Raw genomic sequence first — 25,600 nt, forward strand, 5'->3', positions numbered from 1 at the left:
TGATTCCCTTTGTATCCCGACTGCACAATATGTAAAATCAGTATTTCAAATGAGACAGATGACCAAATAGTCATGATACATAGCCACAGGAGCGCATGAATTTGGATTTATTCCTCAATGGAAGTAAGCCATATTTGGATCCAGAAGTTATATGGACTACTTTTATGATGCTTTTTGACTTTTTTTAAAAAGATTGACAGGCAGTGGTTACTGTTAAGTGACTGATTTCAGTTGTCAAAATGGATTAACAGACCTATATAATGCAACTGTAACCAGTGGCTGAAGTGAAGCATGATGTGTATTTAATCTGTAAAATATTCAATTACATATTATTACACAATATGTTTGCTTAGACAGAAGAAGACTATAGCTTGACTATACAGCTGTTGTTATTATAGCTGCATGTTAAAGTGTTTTTACTGTATGGAAAAGAGCAGCATCGACATTCTTCAAAATATCTCTGTTCGTGTTCCACAGAAGAAAATTTATACAGGTTTGGAACGACATGAGGGTGCTTAAATAATTGTATTTTCATTTTTGGGGGGTGGGGGTGTGGGTTCCCTTGCAACCTCCTTGCAACATGAAGTTTATGCCGAGGGTAAATGGTGCAGAGTTTTGTGTGGTGAGTCAAAATGGCTGTGTCTGTGGTAACAAGTCTCCTCTCTGCCCCCGGACTGTCACTCAAACTAGTCTAGCATTGACACAGTGTCTGTCGAAATCTCTCTCACCAGACAGGAAAACCTCACAGGTGTGTGACAGGTCCGTTCGGCCAGCATGGTGGGTATTGGACAGCTGTGAACTGGTTTTACACCCAGATGTTAGCAGGCATCACCACAGCACACTAACTCTTGCACATCCATCCCTCTCCCACTGTTTTCTTGTATCTTGTCATACCAAGGTCACGTGACCACACGTTAGGTGACACTGCAGGAAAAATGATCTCAGGGTTGCCTGGGTGACAGAGCGTTCGATTAGGGCGGTGGCTTTGCACGGCTGCGTGACCAATCTGGTGTCCCGGATGGACAGGAAGCTGATATCTCTCTTGAAAGATTTGGATAAAAAATATACAGCAAATAAACAGAGTCTGTGGCTCTCGCATGCTCACCCACCCCGTCTCTCCCTCTCCCTTTCTCCATCAGTCGCTCGCTCCCTCTGTCCCTCTCCAGCTCTGCCTCTGCTTTCCTCTCTCTTCTCATGTCATCCTCTCTGCTTGCGGCTGCTCAGTCATGATGCTGGGTAAAGACTACATGTTGGCCATTGTTATAGTGAATTACGAGGGTAGGTACTGCGCGTCGGTGTGTCTGTGTGGCTGTGAGTCAGTGCTGCGCATGTAGCTACGCGTCTCCATTGCGTGTGCATGCTCATAAATGCAGGCGGAGAAGAGAGATAAGGAAGGTGGGAGGATGCAGTGAAGGGTGTCACGAGCTGTGTGCTGAATACTAAAGTTGTGCATATGTTCATGGCACTTGGGTCCGCGTGTGTGCGTGAATTTTACGGCTGTTCTCCCCTCCCCCTCTGTTCGCCACATGCTTAATAGACTGCAGAATGAGAGAGATGTTATCAAAAGTGGGTCGAATGTTTAAATCTAGGCTTAGGAGAGTTACTATATGCTAGCACGCTGTATAATTGCTGAAAATCTAGACCATTATTAAACATCAACCTGACTGTTGTCTTTATTTCTTTGTATTTGAACCTGTATAGGGGTTTGATTAACTGTAATGAGGTTTTCAGGCAGCTGTGGTGACCCACTTATATATTAGGGACTACAAGTCCCATAATGCACCTCATCATGGTGATTCCCAGTATTAAAGAACACTAGAGTTCCTGTAAAGCAGTGCCTCATCATCTTATTGAAAGAGAACTTGTGTGCAGGAGACGTCTCTAATAAGAACTTGTGTTCACTTTGCATGCTGGGAGAATAGATCTGCTGTACATGACTAGTGCTGGCTGATAGCTGTTTCACTCATTTAGTCAGTTCTGTTGGCTGATTATTAAGTCTCATTGAAGTGAGTCATGCCTTAAAGAGACAGTGAGGCTACTCAACTCATGCTTTCTTCCTCGACATGCTATTTATTATAGTTAACTAAAACTATTTTTTATAAAAACACATTTGTAACTTCAAAGAAAAAAATTAAACATGCACTGAAGTAAACTAACTAAACTAATTTATTAATTTTTAAAAAAAAACTATAAATGTGTTTAAAAAAATTCAAATGACAACTCACAAATTGCTAAAATGAAAATGGGGAAAATCATTTATATATTGATTAAAAAGTACTACAGTATCTGAGATTCTAAAATAACACTTGTTACCTGCTCATATAATTTGGTGATTTCATAGACATTATTTAATTTTTTTTTTTTACTGGATACATATACTGTGTCAGTAAAGTGTCAGTAATGTAGTTAAGTATACAAAAGTCACTTTCAAACAGATTCCGCTTGCAAACATTTGATAAACAGAAGTAAATTTGACTGCATCTTTTTTGCTAAAATATCAGAATTTGAATGTTTTTTTTTTTTACTGAAATCCTTTTGATTGATAGAATACCATTTATTATACAGACAAGTTTCCAGCCAAAAGTTACTTTTATATTGACAATTCACAGCCAATATTTGTGCTATGTGGAGCTGGATTTTAGACTAATGAGATTTCATTATGGGTGGAGTAACCCTGAGTGATTCTCAGTACATCCACCATGTTGGCATTTTCCTTTGACCTGTGTGACCTTCAACAAGTCAACAAATTGCTTAGGTGTTGTTTAAGAACACCATAAGGAACACCTTTCTTAGTACCTATATCATGTACACTTACACTTGCTTGCATTGTTTTAATAACTTTTTGAGTTGAATAGTTGCTGTGACCTAATGGGATACAAAATGTCCAGATTCTGTATAGTTAAGGATCTTAGCAGATGCAGCTGTATACAGCTGTATTATGACTATTTGGTCATCTGTCTCATTTGAAATACTGATTTTACATATTGTGCAGTCGGGATATAAAGGGAATCAGCAGGAAAGCCTAAAAATCAACAGTGTATCAGCTTAGAATATGAAAGAGATTTTATCACTTATTTCCTAGCTGGTTATTACACAGTGTTAGATCTTCAAGTGTCATTCACTATATTCATTTTGTGGAAGTGTCATGTAGATTGACACAAAGTCCTCTGTAGAGTTGTTTTAAACACACACACACACACACACACACACGCTGAATGTCACGGCTTCATGGTTTTGGTGAGGACGTGTTTCCTGGCTTGAATCTGTTCAGCATATGTGTGAGTAACAGACTGCAGTGGTTTACTGTGTATATGTGTGGTTTTCCTCATCCAGATTGCATTGTATGAATAATGCTCTTACTAGTATCTGAAACATGAAACAAACATTCCCAGCTGCTGAGTGAGGACAGACAGAACAGTAGCAAGTTGATGTGAGAGAGACAGAAAAAAAGCTAATTGTAGAATCAGTGTATTACAGGGCACTCATATCCCATAGTGCCTCGTTATCTAGACTTTGGCGGTTTTAATTATTTGGTTGCTGCTTGAAACATCCATTTATTGGGAGACTGACTGGGCAGTTTCAAATATTAGGACCTTTTACTTATAAAGTATTTAATTAATTTGATTTCCCATTACCACATGTTCAGTCATTAGCACTCACATACTCTGGTCTGGAATGCCATGAACTAATGCTGTCACAAAATCAGATTTTACTACACATGATTTTTGTGGCCAAAAGAATTCACAAGAATGATATTACCTATATTGTGTATAGACATTTTGATAAAAAAAAAAAGCAATCAGTTCAATTCTTCTTTATAAATTTTTCTCCTATCAAATTGCAAAAAAGCCCATTTAATTGGGTCATATGATGCAATTTCAACTTTTCCTTTCTCTTTGGCGTGACACATTCACTCGAACTGCGCCACAGCTCGGGAGCAACCAAACTCAGACCACCTTCTCCAGGTAGTCTCGGGTTTGGTACCCCAGTGTGCACCAGGGTCCGATGACAGCATTCATATTAGCGAGTGCCAGTGTGAAAGCCCCCTAAGATGCCATGCCTTCCTAAAACGCCTTGTTTAAACATGCCCCCACATGTTTACATCATGATGTGGGAAGATCTGCAACTTATGGAAAGCCAAATGGGTCAGAATACGAGTGCTTTTCAACGGCGTATTAATTTTAAAACGCCGTTTTCATAACGCCGCTAGGTGTTAACTCATCGCGTAACGTCGCTTATTTAACGCCTGGCGACGTTATGAAAACAGCGTTTTAAAATTAATACGGTGTCGAAAAGCACGCATATTCTGACCCATCTGGCTTTCAATAGGAAATCAACTCCCAAATGCTCACGCAAAGAAAGGAGTAACTTTTATTCTCACTGTTGTATTGTTGCCATCCCCACCACAGTACAGTAAGGGGCATAACATTTCTGTCACACTCTTAAGGTAATCGGCCAATCAGAGCACACCAAGCTTTGTAAAAATCTATGTGTTTCAGAAAGGTGGAGCATAGAGGACAAACAATAATGTACAGTATGTACAAAATAATGTTTTTTTAACCTTAAACCACTTAAACATATTGCATTACGCCGAATACCCCAAAATAATTTAGCAACATCTTATGACCCCCTCAAAACATGAGTGTTAGGAGCAGTGAGTTTATATAACTATGAGTGTACAGAAGCGTACAAAAAGCACTTACTGTTGATCACCCCCTTTCTAAAGACTGGGGTGGCTAACATCCAGGATACAAAGAATCTTCCACAATTACAAGCTATTTTTTTTTCGGGTACGTCATCTTCACCAACATGATTTTGTGCAGCAGTAGCAGCTACACACTTCATCCATCTTCTGATAGGTGGGAACCAGCATTACAGGGATAACTCACCCAAAAGTCTTTAATTATTCACCATCATGTCATTCCAAACTAGTAAGACCTTCGTTCATCTTCGGAACAGAAATAAAGATATTTTTGAAGAAATCCAAGAGCTTTTTTTTGACCCTCCACAGATGTTGTGGTACTCTTCTAATGGCAGCAGATGGTGACTTTGGGTAGGAGAATTGTTGGATAAAGTCTTTTTATGTTTTCTTTGCACACAAATAAAATGATCGTAGCTTCATAAAATTAAGGTTGAACCACTGATGTTATATGGACTATTATACCAATGTCTTTACTGCGTTTCTGGACCTTGAATGTATAGTTGTGTTGCTGTCTATGCAGGGTCAGAAAGCTCTCAGATTTCATAAAAATATCTTAATTTGTGACAAAGGTCTTACAGGTTTGGAACAACATGAGGGTGAGTAACTGATGGGTTAACTATCCCTTTAAGGTAATTTTTTTTCAATGAATCATGTCATCATACAATGTTTCGGTCATAATACCCAATCGTAGGAGTCTTGGATATCTTGGCTGACCACACCTGACCTGTATTTGTGTTTACAGATATCTGGGGGGAGCAGTCATTTCAGACAGACCCTGATTTGCCTCCAGGATGGAAGATGATGACAGACATGGCTGGTATTTATTACTGGCACATTCCAACGGGCACCACACAGTGGGAGAGACCCGCCCCATGCAATCCGGTGCCAACTGGACCCAGCCATGCCAGCCGCAAACACTCCCTGGGCTCCCTGTCTCCCTCGCCTACTCCAGATCACGAGGTAGCCCTTTGAAACCATGCTGTTACGCAAACTGGACATAAAACAAATCAAAAGTTGACTTATCCAGATTGACCAATCATTTTCTCTGTACCTCTTTGTTGTCCTTTAGTCGATGTCTCATGCCGACATATTTTTCGGAGCTTCGAGTCGTTCAGGCAGCACCACTTCCGACAGCTCGTGTGACCCCGCCCCCATCCCGTCTTCTTCATGTCTGGACCCTACCCCTGTCCTGTCCTCAAACACTTCCTCATCCTCTGACGGCAATGTTCCTTCCTGTGGATTCGTCAACAGCTGCTACTTTGTAAGTCTTTTCATAAATCTCCAATTTTACGGTATGGACAATACTTTATGGCCATATCCTTCCTTTCTTTGGGTGTATAGCTTTCACAGTGAGTACAGTTTGGTTGTGGAGAAAAAATGGATATGACACAAAGTTCACAAACTGTTTATAAAAGAAACAGAACATTCAGGGAAATGCCATTACAGATGTGACAGCACTTAATTCGCCATGGATTAAATGGAGCTGGGTAAATGCTTAATTTAGTTACAGGTTGCTATGACTGTATTTACCATGCAACCAGGGTGGGAAATTAATCTTCTCGCCCACCAGACACAGTGGCTGGTGAATGGCGAATTTTATCAGTCCTTACTATTTTATCAACTATTTTTTTTTTCAGATGTATGAAAGAACTTATTAGATAAATGAAACTGAACAAACATGCATATCAATGTATCTTAACAGTCTGGTTCTTTTTTATTTCAATTACTTCTGTGTTTAAAAGTGGGCTTGAATTGAGTTGATGCTTTTTAATGCAGCATCAAATGAAGCAAGGTTGACAGAACCTCACATGGTTTTGTTTGTTTCAAAATGGCAATGTGCTTCTGAAAAACGGAACAAAAGAAGACATGCATCTTGTTGTTTCGTCCTGTTCTTTTCAGTTGACTTCTTAAATCCAAATCAAATCTAACTAGGTTAACATGGCTTGTTTTTTTTTGTGCTTCATTTGTGTTCACAAAAATAGTACTTTTTTGTCACTGTTGGTGAATTTCTAGCAAATATAATTGGAATATTGTGAAAATACCATTCAAACATTTGGCAGGCAATAGATAAAAAAAAAATTATTCTGAAAGAAGTCTCACGCTCACTAAGACTATATTTATTTTGACAAAAATACATTGCATTATAATACAAATGTTGTAACATTTAAAATAACAGTTTTCCATGTTAATATTTATTTATCTATTAAATATATTTAATATTTCTTTAGATTCTTTGATGAACAAAACATTTTTTATTTGAAACAGACAATATTAATGTATTTACTGTCACCTTTGATCAATTTAAAGCATCCTTGCTGAATAGAAGAATTTATTTCTTTAAAAACATTTAACTGACTTTTTGTGTATTAAGTGTTGTGTATAATGTATTGTCAAATGTAAATATATTAAGAAAATGTGTACTGAAATTGGTCATACATAATAAAGCTAAAACTATGTATATGTATGTGTGTGTGTGTGTGTAGCCCCGGTCCTCATCCCTACAGATAATGCCAGGGAAGGATAGAAACTCTGAAGCACGCCATCGGGAAGAGGACAAGGTAACTACAACACTTGTTTACTCTCAGAATGCTGTGGAAAAATAGTTTGCGCTATCCTTTGATTCTTCCAACAAAGAGTCAGATATCAACATCCATACTGCATCTAATCAAATCACAACCAAACACTGAACATCTACTGTACACACACACACACACACATGCTTGCCGAGTGATCTAACGACCCTGTCTTGTCTCTCTCCACCGTCCCACCCTTGACCCCTCAACCTTGTCTCCCCCGTTTATGTGTGAATAATGGTGCAGAAACAGCCATGGAGTGATTTTGCTGTGGGAAAGATTGATAGTGAGATCTGGAAGGTTAGTATCTCAGGCAGTTTTTAATTGAACTGCAGAGACAAATACACAGTAAAATATCTCAGGAAACTACTGTGGAAACTTGATGTTCCTCACAGGGTTCCAAATAAATTTTTTGCCCATTGGCTGGTAAATATTGAGCCCATATTTTGTGAATGCATTTTGCATTATTTTCTAAATAAAAATTTGAAGAAAGGGCCTGAAGATGTTCTACCTGTGTAGTTGTGTTCTGAGATCCTGTGCTGCTTCATACCTTCCTTACCTTTTGACCTTTAACCTTTCTTCTCAGCGTGGCTTTTGTGTTATTTTGTCTGTCTGCAGTCTGCACTGCAAAAATCATTTATCTAACTAAATTTATCTTATCTATTTGTGCAAGCAAATAGATAGCCTAATTCTGATACATGCGATGACTATCCATCATATATATATATATATATATATATATATATATATATATATATATATATATATATATGTATCCTACAAAAAAATCTTATTCATTGCAATCCTTTAATTTTTAATATTTTGAATGTTTATGTGCTGCTGTGCGTCCCTGTGTTTGATAAGCAGCGTGTAGGTTCTTTATATAACAAAGAAAAAACCTTGCGCCAGAGTTTAGACCAGGTTTGAGTTGGTCTATGGCGCAGTCTATTTTCAGCTCCTTAAAATAGCAATGCGCCTGAACACACCTCTTGTTTAGACCAGCATTCCCATGGGCGCAGAAATGAGCGCAAATGCATTTGCTAATTAAACTACATGGCGCTGGACGTGAAAATGCGAACGCCGCCAGACTGAAACTAGCAAAAACACTTGCGCTTGCGCTTTGCATCGCATTGCGCCGGGTGTATGATAGGGCCCAAAATCTAATACTTAAACTTCATTTATTAATTTTGATATTTGAATACTGATTAAGAAAATGATTTTTGCACTGTATGTTGGTTATTGATCACTCTTCATTTCTTTTAAATCTCTTGATCAATCTCTTTTGTAAAAAACGCAGGGTTCTCACAGTGTCTGTTTTAAAACTGGTCAATCATTTTGATTTTAGTTTGTCTAATCACTTAACGCAGGATCTGTGCTTTCCTGTTTTGTTTGGCGTGATCTCTGCACTGTACAGTTGTGGGTTTGCTATATGTTTGTGTGCTCATGTTTAAGCAACTCTGCTTTTTCTCTGCTTCAGGATCTACAGGCAGCCTCAGTAAACCCTGACCCCAGTCTGAAAGAGTTTGAAGGCGCAACTCTCCGCTACGCCTCCCTCAAGCTTCGGTGTGTGAAAGCAAATAAATACAAATAAATGGAAGAGAGAAAAAAATGACAGTAAGGTGAGATGAAAATGTATATAACTCTTCTGTCTATGTTTGACTGTGTTTAGAAACCCTGCTCCCGTTGAAGAGGAAGATTCCAGCAGCATTAACAGTGACCCTGAAGCCAAGGTGAGGGCACTTGAGTTGGTTCTGCACATACTGCACCTATTCAAAGATAACAACTCTGCAGAGAACTTATTTTAGTCTTATTTTAGGCTCTGAAGCAAATATATATATAAATACTATAATGTATAATAAAGTTGCACGCCATTTGCCTGGTGTTTGTTTAGGAACTGCAACATTATGTGGTTTAACATTTGCTGTTGTAAGAGACAAACATGAATCAAATGAAAGATATACAAACGTCTACTAAATATGTTTGTTGCATCTGCAGCAACACCTCTTACCTCACTGGAAACAGATAAATACTTGCATTCTCATAATGGAAAATAGGCCATTCTGTTTACCTTCGGTTGTGCGAAAGAAATAGACATTTTGCTTTCCGTTTAGAAGTAACAAACAATTTATTTTGAGGCCTAGCTTTGTTAGCTTTTTATTCTGGAAAACAATTTATTGTTTTAACTTGTAGCAGATTTGGAACAAATTATTTAGTAAACGCTGTTTGCTGTTGGTGGCGCTGACAGGAGTCCAGCATCCGGTGTAATTCTAGATAAACATTGCCATCTGCTGGCTGCTCAGAGAAATGCACATGCACGTCATGCTTGGAGACGTGGGCAAAGAATATAATGTAAAACAAATTTGTAGTTAACATTTCTGATGTTTTTATCTAAGATTGAGACATATCCTTAATGGATCAATAAGGAACCCTAATGTTAACATAAACACTAAACAGAGCACTCTTTGTCAAAAGACTGAAGCCCTGTTTGGATGGTAATTCTTTCTCTTGGTGAAGTAGGGAATTTACAACATTTACAGGGGTTACTCTGTGATTTTAATGCTTTCTGAATTCAGAAAAAAAAAAATCCCACCATGTAAAATATTTGGCATTCAAATGCACAAGTTTTATCACTGATGTGCCATGTAAATTTATTTTTACAGGCATCCTCATGAGAAACAATTACAGTTCAATAAATGTGTAGTCACTTGCATTTGTGCCACAAAATGCAAAATGTGAAACATTGTTCTTCAGCTTCTAAAGAAAATAGATGTTGGCAATGGCTGTCAAGATAAAAAATGGTCAAAAAAAAAAGTACAATAAAAGTAGTCCGTTTGCTTTTTGGTGCAAAACATTACAAAAAAAAAAGATGAATCACATTCCAGTTTGGAATTCTGCAGAGTGCATGGTCTTCTTGTTGTACAGTTGCTACCAAAAAAAAAAAAAAAAGAGGTGATGTCCAATGTGTATTTAATCTTTCAAATATTTGATTACACAATGTGTCAAATATTCTACCATTTAAAAGTTTGATGTCTGCAAGTTTTTAAAAAGACTTCTCTTATGCTCACCTATATCATAATATTCGATCAAAATTACAATACAAATAATAATGTTCTGAATTATTGTTACAGTTTAACATAGCTTTTCTTATTTTAATATTTCCTAAAATGTTATTTAATTCTGTGATTCATCACTCCAGTCTTCAGTGTCTCATGATCGTTTAGAAATCAGTCTAATATTCTGATTTCGTGCTCTAGAACATTTCTTATTATTTAATCAGTGTTGAAATTATTTCTGCTGCTTAATATTTTTTAAGCGAGCCATGTTTAATTTTTTTTATTATTTGATGATAATAGACAAAAATGTATGTCTAAATTGAACATCTGACTTTTCTTGAAAATGTGATCTTTATAGTCTTGTATAGATATCGTTGAAAAGGTCTTAACAAGCAGAATGCGAAATAATTGTTCCACGATACCAAATAATACTAGATATCCCACTGATTGGTGCGCTTTTTGATTTGTAGCAGTCCTTAGTAAACTATTGTACTGTAGATTACATTGCATTTAGGCTATGATGTATATCACCTGATGTAACAAATCAAAGGGATTGTAGATTTTGAACACTAAAATAACTGTTTTTATGAAAGATATCCTAAATGTATGTGTCTCATTTGATTGGGTGGACCAGCTGAATTGGCTAGTGCCACCCCGTAGCTCGATTTTAACCGTTACTGTATTTTTCAATTGCAGTTAGGTTATCAGATGAAAAATCATCTGCCATTTGATATATACTTCCCCTTAAGTCCTGCTCTCTCTGTTTCTCTCTCTAACCCCTCTCTGTTGTTTCACACTCTTCCACTTGAGGATCTGTTCTTTCAGCGGCAGTTAAAATCAAACTGAAAGAGCATGACAACATTCTGCCAATTATTAATCTCTCTCACATACAAACACTGTCATAATGGAGGTGCCTCATCACAGATGGTCAGAAAAGAAGAGAGACTGAATGATGGATGATTTTGCTCTCGGAGTACTGGGAGTGAGATACAGATGAGAAAGGAGGAGGGATAAAAGTGGAAGATGAAAGAAAAGATCTTCCCGTAAAAGGGGCCTTCTATTTTGATCTCAGCACCCTGTTGGTTTTGTGTGTGTGTGTGTGTGTGTGAATAATCACGTATGTGTATGATTGCACTCTTTCCCTTTCTCACTAATTTTAGCAGCAGCTATTCTTAGAAGATGCCATGTGAAAATTTGAAGAGGTGTTTCCTCAGTTTAGTCTTTATCACTAAAGAGGAGTAGGAGGATTTTGGATATGAGGCATAATAGAATATACGTATGTAATATCTTACGTTTTATATTTGCTGTGCTCTTCATTTGTTTAAAGTGTGTAGCAGTTGCCCTGTAGTTTGTGCTTAATCAGTGGGATTGTGATATTTTATTACAGTGTTTTGCTGTGCGCTCTCTTGGCTGGGTAGAGATGGCTGAAGAGGACTTGGCTCCGGGTAAAAGCAGCGTCGCTGTTAACAACTGCATTCGTCAACTGTCTTACTGCAAGAATGACATACGAGACACTGTGGGCATCTGGGGAGAGGTGAGATATGGCTTTCTCTCTCTCTCACATACCCGCACACACACACACACAGACACACACACACGCACACTTTTCAGCCAGGCGCATATTCATTAAAAAATATATACAGTGTTTCTAAACATGTCTTGTGTTATCTTGAAAAGAGGGAAGGTAGAAATAAGGGGATAAAACATAAAAAAGCAGAAAGGATAAAAGAAGAAGAGGGAGAGCTGAAAATGTCATGCAGAAAAAAGCAAGTGAATAGAAGAGGAAGAGGAAGAAAGAGAGTTTAATGTGTTGTGACAGGACACAGGAAGAAAGCCTCTGTTCTCCTCCTGCCTTTTATTTTCTGGTCTGATCATTTATTCATTACTTTCAAGTTCATACACCCAAGCATAAGCATACTAAGACCTTATAGTAGCCTGTGACATTGATTCCTAAAGCTGGTGAGTTGCCTGTGTAGGCAGTATTTTAGGGAATCATAGGTGCCCTTCCGACTGGTTTCAGAAGGCTTCTTAGATGCCTTTATTTTAAAAATAATGAAGCATTGCATTTATCCTTTATGGAAAGATTCTGTGAAAATGTGAAGAGAAATATGAGTTATAATTATATTTTAATATTGAAAATCATCTATAATTTAACAATTAAGTTTATACCCAAAATTTCTGTCTTATGCATTTTTGAAAAACTAGCAACATGCAACCCGCCTCGAACCAGTACTCAAGCTATAGTGCGTTTTGTTTGAAATGACATAGATTATGAAATACATTTCATTTAGTACCAAAAAGCGCACACACACACGCAAAAAAATGTATGTAACAAATGTCTGTTTTACCCATTATTGTGTATTTAGGGAATCACTTTTTAAATTAACATGATGAAGCTTTTTCTGTGCTCTGTTTGAATTGTGCTGTTTGTATCAAATTACATGGATTACAGTGTGCTTCTGTATCATTCGATACTTGGGGTTTAATGGTACACAATCATGGCGACTCGGTATGTACCTCTGTTTTAATGTCACGGTTCGGTATGGTTTCAGTACAGCATGGGGGGGGGGGGACTAAACATAAAATTGTTTTCTTTGTATTAAACAATGGTTTACTGAACAAACAAATTACTCTTTATTTTAAATAAATTATTTTAAAATCAATTTTAATTAAAAATTTCTTAGGGATAAATTTTTTTTTTTTTACATTTCCTCAGCTTCTGCTCTAATCTATAGGGAGCACTTTTACATTACTATAAGGCTACAATTAACCACAGAGCCCAAAAATAAATTCAATAACTATTTATTTTTTAATATAATAATCAACACTCAAATTTAAAACAAAATTGTATGCAAACATTTAAATTGCACATAATTAACTTCTAAATTTGAAAATTTCTATTTGTTGTTGAAATATAATCATTTACACAATGCGTTAGATAATTATAATATCACTAACAAATAATGTAAAATATGAGTATGTAGTCAAAAGTTTCACAAAATGCTGTTCTCTAGACTTTATTTCTCTAGCGGACTAATGAGCTGTGGACATTGATGACTTGCCTGAGGTAAATGAAATGCCATGTGACATCTTGTTTACAAGCTGTTTTATTGATGTCTTTCCACGGTTGAAACACTGATCGAGTAATTAAATGAAGCATGAGATGTTCGTTCATGTTTATTTCACATTAAAGCTGGAAGTAAAGTCTGAGATAGAGCTGTTGAGATGATCGCACTCCGACCAGCTGTTTGAACAGAGGCTTTTATACGGCGATCTCTGGTGCCACATCATAGAGTGTCAAAACAGCATTTTTTGTTTGAATTTCCTAAAAAAAAAAAAAAGGACATAATTTGAAAGATGAGACTTAGTTTCTAATTAGAAGTAATAATATTTAAAACCGGAAGTTTCCAATGAAGTTATGCTCATGCAGTGTTTAATCCAACACTTTATTTGTTCGGTACAAATGCGCACCGAACCAAAAGATCCGTACCTAAATTTATGATACAAATATGTGTACCGTAACACCACTATGAGATACCAAAAGGCATAGTTCATTATTAATCAGCACTATTCATATGATGCCTTAAAAGGCAGCTGGCTATGTTTGAATCTGACAGCAAGAAAGCTCACTGGGTTGTAAAACTAAACCCTTATCTTCTCCTCCGACATTGTACTTGTGTGTCCAGGGGAAGGATATGTACCTCATTCTGGAGAATAACATGCTGAATCTGGTTGACCCGATGGATCGGTGCGTTCTACACTCTCAGCCAATCGCAAGCATCCGCGTGTGGGGCGTCGGCCGCGATAATGGAAGGTAAGCACTTTTTTATGGGTTAGTTAAGGAGAAAATGTTAAATGATGAAGGGTTTATGAAATGTTTAATAAATGACAAAGATAAACTGAACAAATTAAACTGAATGATTGAAAGCTCACTCTTTATTTATGAAAATGTGGGAGGCGTATCTAAAATTCTCTTGGAAGCCGCACAGATGTGGCAAAAAAGGATTTTATATCAGTTAAAACTTTACTGATCTCAGCTGCCACAAACATAATCAGGGTCTTATTTACGAGGAGCTAATTTTCTACTTTGCTGATCCTGTTCAGCTGACTGGTCTTCTACCAACACTAATAATGTTTAATCTCTGTGACCCACTGAATGTTAGCTCAAAGCTTTGCATCTTTTTGAATAAGCAGTTTCTGCCTGGTTAAATCAGATAAAGAGCATTTCAAAAACTGAACTGACCCACAAAAGATATCGAATGGATGTAAATTTAAACATTACAATACTTTTTTTGCTACAGGTAAATGCTATATATCAAATAATAAGCAGTTACATCTCAGTATTTTCAGCCTTTTTACAATTTGATATATCACAATATTAATCATTTTAAAGGGCTAATAAAATTTTTATTTTTCCAGCCAGTGTTGCCAAGTATTTTCAGAATGTTAAATGCGATAAATTACAAAAATGCTAAAATTTAATAGAGTAACAGTTTTCCTCACTGTTTCTCCATTAAATAATCATTAGGAAGGAATAATGATATGTAACAACTGCCATGTGTATGCACCAATTGAACATATATTTTTATAAATGTCAGTATAGCAGTATTTCATACATATTTAAAAAATTTTTTTGTTAAAACATTTGAATATGCAAAAAAATGGCAGGCAGAGACTTTCATTTTGAGTGATGACGGTAAAAGAAAATGGTTGAAATTGACAGTTTGCCTTATTCTCAGAATATTTCCTAATTTTATTTCATTAGTAAAATCATGACAAATATATAGTGACTATTCAGTGTAGTGTATTGCATGAAGCATGTGTTCTGTGATTTCTTCACATTTAATTATTCTGCAAACGTCAGCATCTGTGCACCTGTGCACCTGTGACTTTCCTCATGCTCTTATTATCTGTAACACTCTCCAAGAAATTCACTTAATGTGTCTGTGTTAATGCATTCCGATATCAAGACACTCATCCAAATTCTTCACGCAAGGTCACTATATAAAGATTCTGGATCGAAGAAGTCACCCCAGTGAAAGCAGGACAGAAATAAAAGATTGATGAATGAGAGACAAGTGCTAATGAAAGTTTAATCTAGTGTTAAAGGGGCTGCCCGTATGTGTATGTGTAGAGTGATTCTGAGGTCGTCCAAATGTTTCATAGGAATCGCTCACACAATGAAGAGCTTTACTTTTCTTGCTTTAGTCCCTGAAGAGCTGACTGGTATGTGTGTGAGTGTGTGTGAATGATGCAGGGGTGGAATGCAGCATACTTCATCTGGGATGCTGAATCACAGTTTTGCCTTACTAAGTGTAAGAAGTACCACACTCTGACCAGCAGATGGCATGATGGAGGGAATTATACTTCAGTCTTGGCTTTTTGGAATGTATTGTGTAGTCTGCATATGTTAGTATGTGTTCACATGTGATCATTGTGTCCTCTAATGCTAATACTATACTAAGCCCATCAGTAACATTTTCCTCCCAAGACCCTGGAGGAGGTTACCGTAGCGACAAGCAAAACGGGAGGGGGAGGGCAGAAGGAACGCTGGGATTGGATGGATGGAGAGTGAGCGAAAATGAGAAGGGGGTAAAAAAAAAAGAGAGATTGAGTGTAGAGAGGTGAGCTGCATGTTTTTAACAGAGCAGAGGATGAGACGAGGAGGTGAAAATCTGTAGAAGAGGGGTATGGCATAATTCTATAGCAGGAAAAACACATTACTTAATAGATGTGAGTATTTTTCTCTTTTTATGTCTAGCATTTTTTATTATTTACTCTTTAGGTCACCTAACTTTACAGTAACCATGAATAAATGTAAGCCAATTTTTTCTACAGTACTGCATTTGTTGTTAAGTAGTTTACAGGTGAAGTATTTGCTGGAATGAGAAAGGATGTATAAGTAGGGCTGTTAGAAGGTGTAGTGGGTGGAATTTCTTCAGATGGTGTGAATGAGGAGGAGGAGATTTCAGTATTAGAGAATTATGGATGAACTGTATGTGTTGTTATTTACTGTGGTGAGGATAGTATTGTGGAGTACTGCGTGTTCAGTTATTAAAGTAGGTCACGGCAAGATGTTCACGTCACTAAATGGGTTACATTTGAAAGAGACTGCAACTTCCTTGCGTGTTCCCTCAGATCAGGCCTTCCCTCTGATACCATCCCACACATCTACGCAAACTAGAACACATGAATTTTTTTCAAATTCCTTAGGGGAACCTCAAGGTTCTGTTCTCTGTACATTTGCGTTGTTCCCTTTACCTCCTTGTGGTTTCTCATTTACCCTCCAGCACATTTTTCATTTGAATCCTGCTGAGGTAGAGTAAAACCGCCCATTTTTAATAGGTTTTACCAGCTTGGTTGTTTATTCTAGACATTATTGAGAGCACTGGGTTCACCTGGTTTATTCTCTTTCCCTCTCAGTCAGTCATTTAAATCTCTGTTTAACATCTCTGTTTAAATCTCTGTCTGTTAAATATGTATCACACTGCTACATATTCATGGTTTTTACTGGCTGCACACCAAGAGCCTCATGTTTTGAGGTGTCACATACATTGTGATAAATGTCTGAATTCTTGTCACACCTGCTGGTCCTTGTGTCCTATCTCTTCCCTCTTATGTTCTCTTCATACATAATAATGGGGTTTGGAAAATACAATGCTTCCAAAAAAATTAATATTTTCTTGAAATAAGAATCTTCACAGCAAGTTCCAGCAGTTAAAATATGCATCCTGGCATAGCCATTTTTGTGCTCTATTTGTAATGCACATGTTCTGAAATATCTGTACACATTGGAACCCATTTATGAAATATAAACAGATCATGTTTCTGTGTCACTCCTTCACAATACACACGTTGTTGCACTGAATTGTTTGACAGTTTTATGTTAAAAAAGTTTTGTGAATGAAACCGAAACAGAAACAGAAATGAGTTTTCCTTGTGTTTCATTAATGGGCTTTATTTTGTGTATTTTCTCATCATGTTTTTTGTATCTTTTGCTTGACTGCTTTCCGGGACTCAGAGAGAGGTAAATTGATTTACCCTTTTGTTACTTGTATTCTCATCATTGCCTGGTTGTAGTCTCTTGCAGGCCATTGTGTTCATAATAGTTTATTTTTAGCGGAAATGGTAAAGAATGTGTGTAATACAGCTGGAGGTGTAAGTTTAGAGACACTCATTCATCAGACATGTTCACCTGCATATAGTAGCTGAAGTGTGTGCATTTTATCCATAGTTATATTTTACTGAATTTTTTGTTCACTTGAAATGTGGGTGTGTTTCTTTACGTAACTTTTTTTAATTGATTGTTTACTAAAGGGCACATCATCCATCAGGGTGTTTGAGGGCAGTTCTTAGCACATGCACAAACACAAAAATACACACAAATCACATTCACAACTCTTTTTGTTTATAATCAAGTGTCTGCTCATCTGCACTGTTTATTGATGTAATATGGTTGTTGTTGTTTTTTGATAAAGCAGTTCAAATATTAACTTTTTTTTTTAATTATTGCACATTCCTGGTTTAAATTGAAATAAAAATATAATAGCTCGACCTGGATCCATTCTGGTATGTACATTTTTGTTGTCCAATCATTTCCCTATGGACAAGATAAAGTGATGTCCTGCATTTTTCTAGTACGGTATCCTTTTTGGAAATATGACAGATTAAGAGTGAAATGGGTTGTAAAATGTGTTTCATATCGATTTTAAACAGCTGTTTACACATGATTTAATCTTGTTTGATTTTAATTGTGTGCAAACAGGGATTTTGCATATGTAGCGCGAGATAAGGACACCCGGATATTAAAATGTCATGTGTTCCGCTGTGACACCCCTGCCAAAGCCATCGCAACGAGCCTGCACGAAATCTGCTCCAGGGTGAGAACTAAATGCTACACAAACAACATCCAAAATGAAGTGATCCTCAATGACCCATTCAAAACAGTGTCACATAAAAATGATATTATATTGTAGTGAAAACCACTGGCAGTCTCAAGTCTGTGTGCAAGGCTAGAGCACAGCTGAGAATGAAGAAATAGGGTTCACATTCTGTTTAGGCTGCTGATTTAGGGCAGCGAGTTTAATGAGTTCGATTTCTTTGTAATAGATCATGGCAGAGCGCAAGAATGCCAAAGCAATGGCTGGAGGATCCCTACAGGACAGAACACATGCTGGGCTCGATGTCCCGCTACAAGGTAACACAGTATGCTTACAGTATGTGTGTTTCTTCTCTGTTGAATAATAGGTTTGTGTGTGTTAATGTGTATGTTGTTTGTTAACCTTAGCAGAGTTCCCCACACCAAAAACTGAACTGGTGCAGAAATTCCAGGTGTTATATGTTGGCATGATACCGGTTGCCAGACCTATAGGTGAGCAATCACTCATAGTCTTCTTCTTTTTTTTCCCGCACCTACACTCGCTGCTTGAACAAACCAATTTTTTTTTTTATATATACATGTGTTTATTAAAATACAGTGTAAACATTAACAGTTCAGGGTGGAAACTAATGAAAAACCTTATTTAATAGCTGGTTGACCTTCATTCAAATCAGTCACTCATGACTTTCAGACGTTTGGAACTATTCCTCCTTACCAATAGATTTTCAGTTCAGTGATATTTTTGAGATATCTGGTGTGCATCCTCTCTTCAGTTCATGCTTTTGTAACCCATTCCAGCTTTATACAAGACAACAATTCTTCATCTTAGGTGTTCTGAGATGTCTTTTGTGGGATGGTTTACATCAGACAAAAGCGTCTTGTGAATAGCCACCTTTGTAATAGTTTTTTTATAAGTCATGATGACTCTGACCTTGTCTCATTGATTGTACTCTAGCTTACATGACTCCTGACTCCAGTTAGTTTTTGGAGAAATCATTTCCACCCTACATAGTGTGTTATGGAAAGCATCACTGTTTATTTCTGTGAACATTGTTGTGTCTTAGTTCTTATGGCTATTTGATGTTGAAAGCCATAACATACTTTATCCTTGAACTGTACATGCAATTACAAGGTCAGATGTTCTTGTTTTCTAGGCATGGACATTCTCAATGGTGCAATAGACAGTTTGATAACATCATCAATTAGAGATGACTGGATCCCTGTGATGTTGAATGTAGCCGATGCGACAGTCACAGTCATCAAAGAAAAGGCAATTACACATCCTTTCACTCATTAAACCCCTTAACATCTTTATAGTGTTTTACTGAAGTACAACATTTTGTGTTAACACCGTTGTTCAAAAAAGTTTACTCATATATTATTCTTGATGTCATAACTTATATTAGGAGGAAGACGAGGTCTTAGTGGAGTGCCGTGTGCGTTTCCTGTCATTTATGGGAGTTGGGAAAGATGTGCATTCGTTTGCATTCATCATGGACTCTGGAAACCAGCATTTTGAGTGTCATGTGTTTTGGTGTGATCCCAATGCTGGCAGTGTATCAGAGGCTGTTCAGGCAGCATGCATGGTGAGTTATAACACCACATCAAATATAAATGGCCATCGGGCATTATAGCTTAATAGTAAAAAGAATATAAAATGTTGTCATTAATCACTTACCCCCATGTCGTTCCAAACTCGTAAAAGCTTTGTTCGTCTTTGGAACCCATAGACTGGCAGGTTAATTACACTGTCAAAGTCCAGAAAAGTATGAAAAGCATCGTCAGAATAGATCTGCCATCAGTGGTTGAACCGTAACGTTATGAAGCGACGAGAATACTTTTTGTATGCGAAGAAAACGAAAATGATGACTTTATTCAAAAATTCCTTTCCCCTGTCTCTCTCCATTTCATCGTAGTCCATTTTGGGGATTATGAGCTGAACGCAGGCAATGTATGCTCTTCTGTGTTAGCCAGGACACAAGAATGTGCTGTTTTCTTTCAAATCAAAGCTATTTTTCAAATCAGAGCTATTTTCTATGTGTATGTACGCTTTGATTTGAAAGAAAACAGCGCATCCTTGTGCTACGGTTGACACAGAAGAGCATTCAGCTCATATTCTCCAAAACGGTGCTGCGATGATGCAGGATAACAATTCAATGAATTGTTGAATAAAGTCATAATTTTTGTTTTCTACAAAAAGTATTCTCGACACTTCATAATGTTACAGTTGAACCACTGATGGCAGATGGACTATTCTGACATTTTCTTTCATACTTTTCTGGACCTTGACAGTGTATTTTACTTGGCAGTCAATGGGACAGTCACAAGCCTCCTGGTTTTTATCCAAAATATCTTAAATTGTGTTCCGAAAATGAACAATGCATTTACAGGTTTGGAACGACATGTGGGTAATTGATTAATTAAAAATATTTTCATTTTGGTGTGCAGTAACCCTTTAACCAATTTAAATGTCTGATTTATCGTCCACCTTTAGTCCAGATGATCAATTAATTAGATCAACAACCCAACCAAAGCCTATCCCATTCTATTGAAATTTTAGTTATTTCATAAAGTTTAATGTCACATTTCATAACCAGATCTTATGTTAAACATTAAATTCAACACATGAATTCATCCACTCACTGTTTCTTCTTGTTTTCTTCGTTTCTTTGTCTATGAAGTTGAGGTATCAGAAGTGTTTGGTGGCACGCCCTCCTTCTCAGAAAGCCTGCTCACAAGCGCCCCCTGCTGATTCAGTCACTCGCCGCGTCTCCACCAGCGTCAAACGTGGAGTTCTTTCCCTCATCGACACGCTCAAACAGAAGAGACCAGTCACTGAGCTCCCCCAGTGATCTGCCACACAAGCACGCATTCTCACCGTCACGCTCTGCATGCTAATAGCTATCAGAACGTCCTGTACATATCTGTCCAGTCACTTGATGGAGACGAAGCAAAACTTGATGATGAAACCTGTTGGAAATTCTGAAAGAAGTAATTATCAAATGAGCCGATGCCAAGAAAAATACACCCTTCACTCACACACCTAATCCAATATCTACAAGCATCTCTCTTCTGTCTCCCGTATGTCAGTCATGTGTATATCTGCATGGGAAACCACGCGTCTCCAGCATGACTGTAACCAGCAGGCTTCGCCTATCTATAAGCACCACCCTATCTGGACAAAGCCTGCTTAAAGACATCATTTGTGTAACTCGAAAAGAACAAATATGGCTGCTTCACTCAACTGAGCTTCTTCATATTGTCCCAGTTCATCGCTGTCGCATTACCATATGTGTGGTGTGTAGAGGAACTGGATGCTGCTTCATTCAGTGTCGTAAAAGCTATTCTTTATTATCCTGATGAACACAAAACAAGAATGGGTGGATGAGAGGAACTGTGCACTGTGTTCCATTTAAAGTCGGATGACGGATGTTCTTACTTGATATCTTCTGACCAATGTGCTCCAGTGATCAGTGCTCAAAAGATGATGGGCAAAAGTGTGGTAACATTAGCGAGATTTTGGTGAACATTTGGACCATTGTTAATTGTCAGTACTGCAGCGATGTATGAAGCACAACTCATGCAAAAGTTGCTTTCAAACCAAGTATATTTCTGTTGGTCAGTGCAGTAAAAAACTTAAACCCGATGAGAAATCTGCATGGGGAAATCGTTCACCCTCAAGTGAAATGACTATTCACATGGATTCCTATTGACACATTCGTAAACGTGACCAGGCCTTCTGGCAACAAATCAACAACACTACATTACATTAGCATTGCATTTGTTCAGTGTCAACAATGCACAAATTGTGGGGGAAGAATGGCACCTCACAATGGCAATTTGGAAATTCAAATTTAAGTGAAGTCAAGTCCTTTGCACTTTCCCAAGTAGGAAGACGGAAATTGCAACTCTTTCAGCTGAGTGAAACATCAATGTTGAAATACGTCAAAGATTTCACCAACTGATTTTGCTTTCTCCAAGAAGCTGTGCTGACACGTTCATCTTCACCGGAAGTTGATGAAGAGGCTCGGAAATGCCAATATTAATCAAACAACTGATGAATCAGACTTGCTGTGCATTAACACAGGTGGAAGGACATTAAAACTGTTCAGTTTAGTGTGTACTGTAGATGTAAAGTATGAATGTGCTTTTTATATTTCCAAAGTGAAATTGCCTTTTTCGTTTTTCTTTGAAAGAGAGAATGTTGCGGAAGAGAAGTGAATTACTCATGGAGCAACATACAGGAGGCGGCAAGAACTTTCCCTAGAGTCAAACAGTTCAATCGTGTCAATTCTGCTTTGAACCCCAGTGTAGTGCTTACTTCCTAGAGAGGTTCTCCAGTGACTGAAAGTAAAAAAAAAAAAAAACCTGACTAATAGGAGCTATCTGCAGCAGATCCAAGTTAGTGAAAAAACTCCAGAGCTATTTCAGTTCCAGCATTCATTCCTGATGTTTGGATGGCATTAGTGGCTCTACATGTCCTGGTTGCGCTTCACAAATGTTTTTATTTTTTACTTCCCCGCACGTACCTAAATGGTCTTGCTGTACTCTTAGACTTACCCTTTCTTTCACAAGGGTTTAGATGAGTCACTTATGTGTGTACATATAGTATCTATATATAGCAAACATCATATCATAAGGCTTTATTTTTTGAATTTCAGATACTTTTATTTTGTCATGTTTTATTTGTTTTGGTCATACTTGCCTTGGCATGTCTTGTGATCCCGTATAGTCTGGCCATACTGTAAAAAACAATCATGTATGTGTTGTAGATAAACCGACAAAACAAAGGAAAGAAGAAGAGTGAAAGATGGTAGAGATTGTGAATATGAATTTATTTTATGGTCCTTTTTAGGAGAGCTAGCTCTAGAGGAGGAGATGTGAACTGTAAGTGTCTATCTATGCATTCTTTTAGCTCTGAGGAAGATCTGAGAGGGGAAAAAAATGTCCTGGGACAATTTAAGAAGAAAAACTGTACTAAACAGAAATGATATTTTTTATTTTATTTATTCTATTTTATATCGGTATATACTGGTTGCATTGTTATGTATCATAAGCTTAGACATTCTTTACCCTTATACAACAAATCAAACAAATTTCAATTCAAATCACTGTACAGTTACTCTGGAGAGCTGTTTATCTCAGACGCTGACTGCCATGATAACATAAGATCAAAAAGGCTTTGTACTATCTGTACATGCTGCCCAAACCAATATTAGATGTAGGTATAGCTTCAGTCTGCTTTAGAATACGCTATATGGACAAAAGCATTTTAAACCTAACAAGTGGCTACAAGGTTGTAACTGGTGCATAATCAATCTCAGACAAAATCTTATTTGGAACCCTTCACTTAAAAATGTGTTTTGAGACTTGAGATGCAGTGCAGGATTTGGTGAAATTGGTGCCCAATGCAGGGACTCAAAACACATTTTTTAAAGTTTAAATAAGATTTGTTTTAAAACATGGCACCCAACATAGGATTTCAAAAGACGTGTTTTTTTAAAAAGGCTTAACTTCATAACACCACGCGTAGGTTCTGGTGACACATTTAAAAAAGTTTAAACTCAATGCAGTTTAAAAATTTTGCGCCCAATGTAGGGTCTCGAGACCCTTTTAGATTTAATTTAAAAGCTACAAAAATCAAAGACGTCTATCTACAACGCATAACACAGTTACAATAGCAAACTATTACAAAGCTGTGCAGTGAAACAAATTTTCTGCAAATTAGGACACAGTTGAAACTGGTATGTCAGCAAAAAGAAGGACGTGTGTCCTTTTAATGATTTGTATTGTATTACACATCCATTTGGTAATTTAGTGTATGTTCCAAAATGTCAGTTTAAACATGATTACCACAATCAGATTTTTCACCAAGACCAAAATTAGAGCGCATTTTGTTTGGGCAGTATGTAGATTTTTAGCTAGCTCTATAACCATTTCTCTTGTATCTTGACGGCACGAGGCCTCCACTTTCATCCTGCAGATAATCAGTGTTAAAATGACCTGAAACGAAATCAAACTGCCTCTGTACTGCACCCCTTCGCTTTTCCTCTCTTATTATCTCTTGCAGTTTTGAAGTGCATATTGGTTTTTGTTCATGTCACTCTGTGATGTTGGGTCTTATCCAACTTAATGTTTTCTTTTGGACTTTTTTTTGGTTCCCTCCTTTTTTGGGAGGGGGGGGGGTCACAGTGAATAGGAATCAGTCACACTTTATGTTTCAAAATGAATTCAGTGGCAACCGTCAAAGTCAGCTGATACATGCAAAACCAGAAAGAGGGAGGAGGCTCATGGTTAGTGTAGTCCAGTTCAATAATTCAGCGTAGAATCATCATTCTCTTGTTAGTCAAGAGTAGTGTGTTTGACTCTCGTGTTCTTGAATGTTGAATCACTCTGATTGGCGATTATCAGGGGAAATCTCATCAGAAGGATTAACAAGCTAAGAATTAACACTACTGGTGAAGTACACTCAAAAACACGTTTTTGTGGAAACGTTGGCTTTCTCTGCTCTACACTACTTTGTACACCATATAAATGTAAACTGTCGTGAAAATAAATGGCATATCACAAAATACATCAAAATGTTTCTGGCTGTTAATTGATTTCATAAAATATAGTCTGTTGTTAGTAGCAAGAAATGTCCTAATGAACTAATGAATGCAGCTTTTCAGTTTTCAAATTGTTGTGGCAATGTGTTTGATTTTCTTATGGACCACTGAGGTTTAGGGGTGGACCTTCATGCTTAACATGTCTAAAAAAATCTAAGCCTAATAGTATACAATCATATGAAATTGCCAACTTGCAAAATAGTTTTCTTAGGAGATGGGGTTGGATATTAACAAAATATGAGTCATTAAAGCTTTAGGGGCATAATTATTAAATTCATAAAACATTTTCTTTTGTATTGTGACATATATCTGATTATCAGAAAATTTAGGGCAGACACTTGGTTCTAGAATTCTGAATATTTATAGTTGGTCGTAAGAAAGGGCCAAGGTTTAAGCAGCTAAAATTATGGATGTAGTCCAACATTTGTCATCAAAATAAATAAATTAATAAACATGCTGACTTAACATGATCAAACTGTATAAAATAGTTACATTGCAGAAATGGCTAAGAAAATATGGTGAATAAATAATGGGTAAAAAAAACTTATGTAAACATTTTATAGAGATACAAAATCTGGTTTCAACTGATTTAATGAATAATTAAGATATAAATTGGTTAAATTAATTTCAATAAATTGAGATATAAATGTGATTTTAAGTAATACAACACTCAGTCAATCAACTAGTGCATATTACACTGAAAAAAATGATTCGATGAATTTACTAAAAAAATGTATGGTAAGTGGTTGCAATCTATTTATTTCAGCTATATTTAAATAAACTAA

At 37.0% G+C, this 25,600-nt stretch overlaps 1 protein-coding gene across 5 annotated transcripts in view; it reads left to right on the forward strand.

Moving 5' to 3' along the window:
• LOC127948668 (amyloid beta precursor protein binding family B member 2) overlaps positions 1–24,789 on the forward strand; it is a 47,216-nt gene extending 22,427 nt beyond the window's left edge. For 2 of the 5 annotated variants that reach the window (XM_052545270.1, XM_052545271.1), the window contains exons 6-19: positions 5,445–5,662; positions 5,772–5,963; positions 7,186–7,260; positions 7,522–7,575; positions 8,753–8,838; positions 8,945–9,005; positions 11,716–11,862; positions 14,015–14,142; positions 18,094–18,208; positions 18,438–18,525; positions 18,616–18,699; positions 19,362–19,477; positions 19,614–19,793; positions 20,889–24,789. In XM_052545270.1, coding sequence (XP_052401230.1) covers positions 5,445–5,662; positions 5,772–5,963; positions 7,186–7,260; positions 7,522–7,575; positions 8,753–8,838; positions 8,945–9,005; positions 11,716–11,862; positions 14,015–14,142; positions 18,094–18,208; positions 18,438–18,525; positions 18,616–18,699; positions 19,362–19,477; positions 19,614–19,793; positions 20,889–21,059 — 1,715 coding nt within the window. In that variant the 3' untranslated portion in view covers positions 21,060–24,789. Of the gene's footprint in view, positions 1–1,060; positions 1,279–5,444; positions 5,663–5,771; positions 5,964–7,185; positions 7,261–7,521; positions 7,576–8,752; positions 8,839–8,944; positions 9,006–11,715; positions 11,863–14,014; positions 14,143–18,093; positions 18,209–18,437; positions 18,526–18,615; positions 18,700–19,361; positions 19,478–19,613; positions 19,794–20,888 lie in introns of those variants that run through there. The other 3 variants (XM_052545275.1, XM_052545272.1, XM_052545273.1) reach the window with 3 other exon arrangements.
• Positions 24,790–25,600: the final 811 nt, after the last annotated feature.

Source organism: Carassius gibelio, chromosome B1 (genome assembly GCF_023724105.1).
Source record: "Carassius gibelio isolate Cgi1373 ecotype wild population from Czech Republic chromosome B1, carGib1.2-hapl.c, whole genome shotgun sequence".
In the NCBI taxonomy this organism is placed as follows: domain Eukaryota; kingdom Metazoa; phylum Chordata; class Actinopteri; order Cypriniformes; family Cyprinidae; genus Carassius; species Carassius gibelio.